General features: G+C 32.6%; 1 protein-coding gene across 1 annotated transcript; it reads right to left on the bottom strand.

Moving 5' to 3' along the window:
* Nucleotides 1-3,157: 3,157 nt before the first annotated feature.
* Nucleotides 3,158-4,262, bottom strand: LOC123321036 (putative ankyrin repeat protein RF_0381). Its single transcript, XM_044908540.1, has 3 exons — nt 4,244-4,262; nt 3,298-4,142; nt 3,158-3,178 (listed from the first exon to the last, which is right to left on the bottom strand). The coding sequence occupies exons 1-3, from the start codon at nt 4,260-4,262 to the stop codon at nt 3,158-3,160; spliced, it is 885 nt and encodes a 294-aa protein (XP_044764475.1).
* Nucleotides 4,263-4,893: the final 631 nt, after the last annotated feature.

The following is a 4,893-nucleotide window of genomic DNA, read 5'->3' as shown; positions in this document are numbered from 1 at the left end:
AAGGTTAGTAACATTTTTTTCATTTTTCATTGATTTTTGAAAATAAGGAAATCAATTTTCCTCATCAAATTTCCAGGTGATCAATTGTTACATAGAATATTTTTTGTTTTAGGGGTTAGAAAGTCAATTTTGACGAGGTTGCAGTACACTAGGATTTCACAACTAACTGCGAAAGAAAAAATAATGTACTCAATGTTGAAAGAGTGCAATGCTAGGATGAGTCAGCAGGATGAGTCAGTCATACCAAAATAAATGTCTGAGGTAACAATTAGCTTATGCAAAAAAAATTATTTCATCTCGTGGATTTCAAACGCTTTCTTAGCATATCTCTGGACCAACTTATAATTTCATCTTATGTCAATTGAGGAATCAGACAGTCAAGGTAAACATGAAAAGATAATTATTATTCATTTATATTGTTGGTTTCACTTTGTGGGAAAACAATATTTGTTTATTTATATACCTGCAATGTACAATGTATACCGATTGTATATTTTTCTTATAAATATTATTCTGAATTCGTTGAAAGTACGTAAGTAGATGTCTGTCTACTTGAAAAAACCTGTACATATATTTTAAATATTATTCTGAATTTTTAATGCGAGTAATTTCACTTAAATTCTGTGAAAGTTCATAATTGTTCATCCATATTGATGGTTTCACTTAGTGGGAAAACAATGTTTGTTTATTTATATACCTGATAATGTTCGATGTATAACAATTTTATATATTTCTTGTAAATATTATTCTGAATTTGTTTAAAGTACATACATAATATTTTCACTTTGTGGGAAATGTTTGTTTAATTGAAATTTCACGAATATGTAAGTAATGATTATTATTATGTAAATAAACATTATTATTATAATTATTAATATTATTTCCTTAGCAGCATCCTTTCCTTTAAAATAGTTCAAGCTTCCTTGAACTAAATATTTCGCGGAACCAGTAGTGCGAACGGTTTTGAAATTTCGCGCCTTTTCTCGCTTATACAGACTCCTGTATTGTTGATAATACAGTTTCCTTAGGCTGCTTGTAGTACGGATCGCATCCGCTATAGAAAAGCGCCAAACATTATTTCATCTCATAGAAGGCCAGTGTCCCATCTATTCTCTGTAATCTGTGTATGTATGTTTCTGGACATTATACTATACATTCAATTTATGTAATACTTACTTATTAATTGTATTTCGTTACTATGAAGAGATCGATCCTAAATTCACAATCAAAACCAACACAGAAGTAGTTAATATTATACAAATCACCAATCAACTTTCAACTCCGAACAGTCCACAGTCCAAACTACGAAGAAAGTGGAAATGGCGGCAAAATGAAATAGGTGAATTGTATATTGTTTATTTTGAATAAACCTCCCAAGTCAAACTATGCGACGCCAAGAGAAGATATCCACACGTTTACATTATTTTCAACACGACAGTACCTCTCAGTAGGTAGACGAAGAAATGCCACAGATGGCACAGATCAGAACAAATAATGATTTCCAATAGCCTTTGGAGACCTTTCGGAAGTGCATATAACGTTTCAAAGAAACATCCTCATGCCAACATTTTCGAAACATCCCAAAACATCCCAGGGATGTTTGTGCTCGCTGGGTTCTCGGTACAGTGACTATATATACTCCATTCTTTTTATAAAAGCACTCGGTTGGACGTGGGAATTTGACACATTCCACACTGTATGATACGAAAATGTGAGGTTATGACACTTGTCAAAACATTTTTGTTTTGAAATCAGCGCTATGTTGTCCGTTATACGTAAAAGTTTCAGTAATTACGTATTTTCTTCAAAAAATAAATTAAGTCGAAAATATATATGTTTAACATGACTATAAGTGATAAACATAACTTACGTTTAAACAAACTGGTAAAAGGGATTCCTTATCTAGTTATTTGCATAGAAAGTACTAGAAATCATTCTTTAAATATATCTATTTTCGCAATGGGTGAAAATTAATTTGATGACAAATATAATAATATACAGTTGCTTGAGAAGAGTTAATGTTGGTTATCTTCTTTGGCTGAAGGTTGAAGACATTACATCAGTTGTCGAACAGAAACCATTTTGGTAAATCCAAGTTTCGTCAAGAAACACAAATCTTCACACACAAAGATTTATATTGTATGAAAGTAATTTTGTCTGAAACGATATGCATTTGTTCACATAAAATTTTTCGTTCGTTCACCCTTTTTTATGTATAACCCATTGATTTTAAGATTTTGTAAAGTGATGTCCGTCTCCCGTTATATTTTGCATGATCAAGTTGTGTGTGTCAATAGGTACTGGTACTGAGTGTTCATTTTTCAAATTATAATCCCAAATTTGCCGTTGCAGGTATTTTCTAAAAATAAACTTTCTGTTCTTTTCTTGCCAAAATTCTGTAGAGAATTTCTGGCTCTTACAAACGGCTTTATATAACTCTGAATATTACATTTTTATATGGATTTTCAACAACATGTAAAGGATGGTAAAGGAAAAAAAGGTTTCTTTTGATTTCAGAAATTTTCTGTGAAAATTTGTGTACAAGCATTTGAGTATTGATATTTAATACTTAACGGTACAAGTCAAAGACTCACGCTTCATATATAAAATAGAAAATGAAAACGGATCATAACAAAATATATATTATATCATAGAATAAAAATAAGTTAACAAAAGGTATAAATAGGGTTTCAACACAAATAAAACCTCACCAGTATTTAAAACATAAATATCAAATAAATAATATATAAATTAATACATTTAAATGAATTATTAAATGTCAGATTTGAAAGAAATGGTAATAAGATAAACGAAAATATACAAATGAATACTGAATAAAATATTCCTTACAAAATTGTCCGCGTTGTGATTTTGGAAATTCGCTACTGTTTCAGTGATCAAACTCTTTATAGGAGCAGACCGTTGGAATGAAATCGGTTTCAGTTTAATCATTTCCTCAGTAGGACAAAGTCTTATTATTTCTTCCACTGAGTAAATGCTCAGATCGTTTCCACCGATTCGTGTTAAGAAATCGTGAAAAATATTTTCAGACTGCATCCTTTTCAAACCAAGTTTATAGTTACAAATCAAATTCCGCCCATAAATAGGAATTTTTTTCTTGAACATAGGAAATTTTCGCCTATGAAATTTGGCCATTTCATTCCTGGTAAGAGCATTTCTGAAAATATTTGCCAGGGTTTTGTCATCCGAGGACAAGACCGTGAATAAGGATACTTGTTTTTCGTTCCCCAGTTGACGGCCATTAAGTAAGCAGAGTTCAATCTTACACGACCTCACATATTCATTGATTTCACGGTCTGTCCTCACGCAATTCAAAAGTAGGGGATCCAAATCGAATCTTCCCTTGAACTCCTGGACAATCATATTTTTCACGATTTCTTTCACTTTCTTCCTATCGCTCCGTATAATGTAGTCCAAGAACGTTAAGTTTGCCCCATTCAAAATGCACGCATAGGCTCCCTTTTCCATAAGGAACATCAAAAAATTCGCAGAATGGTTTGAACAAGCTGCCACGTGAAGCACGGTACCAAATATACCGTCTTCCTTGTTCAAGCTTCCACCATATTTCAAAAATAATTCTACGAGCTTCTTATTTCTAGGCAGGGAATTGACTGGTAAGAGTCTCATCAGGTTATGAATTGGTGTAGATCCCTTTGAGTCCTCTGTATTTGGATTGTCCATTTTTTGGAGCAGGAGATCAAATATATCCATATTCACTCCTGCTCCTTTAGTACAGAGGATATGCAGGGGTGTACATCCATATTCATCCTTCGAGTTAACATCCGCTCCGCTTTCAACCAGTGTCTTGACTGGATCCATGGAAGAATGGAATCTGACATTCCAATGCAGTGGAGTTTGCCCAGCTTCATCTCTGGCCTCCACGTCCGCCCCATTGTCCAGGAGGGTTTTAATGATATCTAGCCTTCCTGCTTTTGTAGCTTCGTGTAAAGCTGCCCATTTTCCATTCGTCCTCATGTTTATATTTAACTCGTTCCTACTGATAATATATTCCACCACGTCTATCAATCTTCTACTAACGGCGATATGTAAGGCAGTACTTCCTCCATGAAAAATGTTTATATCTTTCACGAACATATGAAAGTTGATGATCAAGGCAGAATCTGTAACAAAATAATGTTGAGAAAACATTGAATTGATGTGGCCGATACATAAGGAAAATCCATATTTAAACTAAAAACAGAAATATATAATTTTCACCAACATCTTTTACTTTCACCCATCTGGAGATGATATTGTGATAGAGATGTTAAAAAAAAATAGTGATAACAAGAATTTTTTTCCGATAAAATTTTCTTAAATATTTTTTGTTTCATCATTTTCCATTTTTTTTTCAAAATAGGCAAGAGTTTATAATATAAATTATAAGGGTGTATTTAAAGGTGAGGCTTTTTTAAACAGAAGGTATAATATAACTGGTTAAAATGAAGCGTTTCACCAAAAATCACCTATACAAAACTTTCAAAATGACAAATTTGAAAACAAAAATTAGTTAAATAAAAAATAAAAAAAAAAATTACTGAAATAGATCCTGATACGACCCTAGACCTTTTGTTAGCTGAATTATCGCAAAGCAATGGAAAAAAATTATCGATTCGACCATGTGGTTTCGTTTAGGATATTGGCACGTTTTAGCGCCCTTATTTTAAGCTAATGATTCAAGAATAACGGAAGAAATAAAATATGACAGTTTCAGCAAGCGATAAGGCGATAAGTGTATATTAGACTGTGATTCTACATCGACCTTGGATTTTCGTATTTCTGGCTAAGCTCCTCGCCCTTATCGCCCTATTATTCGGAAACTGTTATATAACTGCTGCAGACAAAAGTTGCAAAGAATTTTATTATCTACAG

The sequence above is a fragment of the Coccinella septempunctata genome, chromosome 9, assembly GCF_907165205.1.
Source record: "Coccinella septempunctata chromosome 9, icCocSept1.1, whole genome shotgun sequence".
NCBI lineage: Eukaryota > Metazoa > Arthropoda > Insecta > Coleoptera > Coccinellidae > Coccinella > Coccinella septempunctata.
The sequence above is the reverse complement of the archived record's forward strand: the minus strand, read 5'-3'. Positions and strand labels throughout refer to the sequence as shown.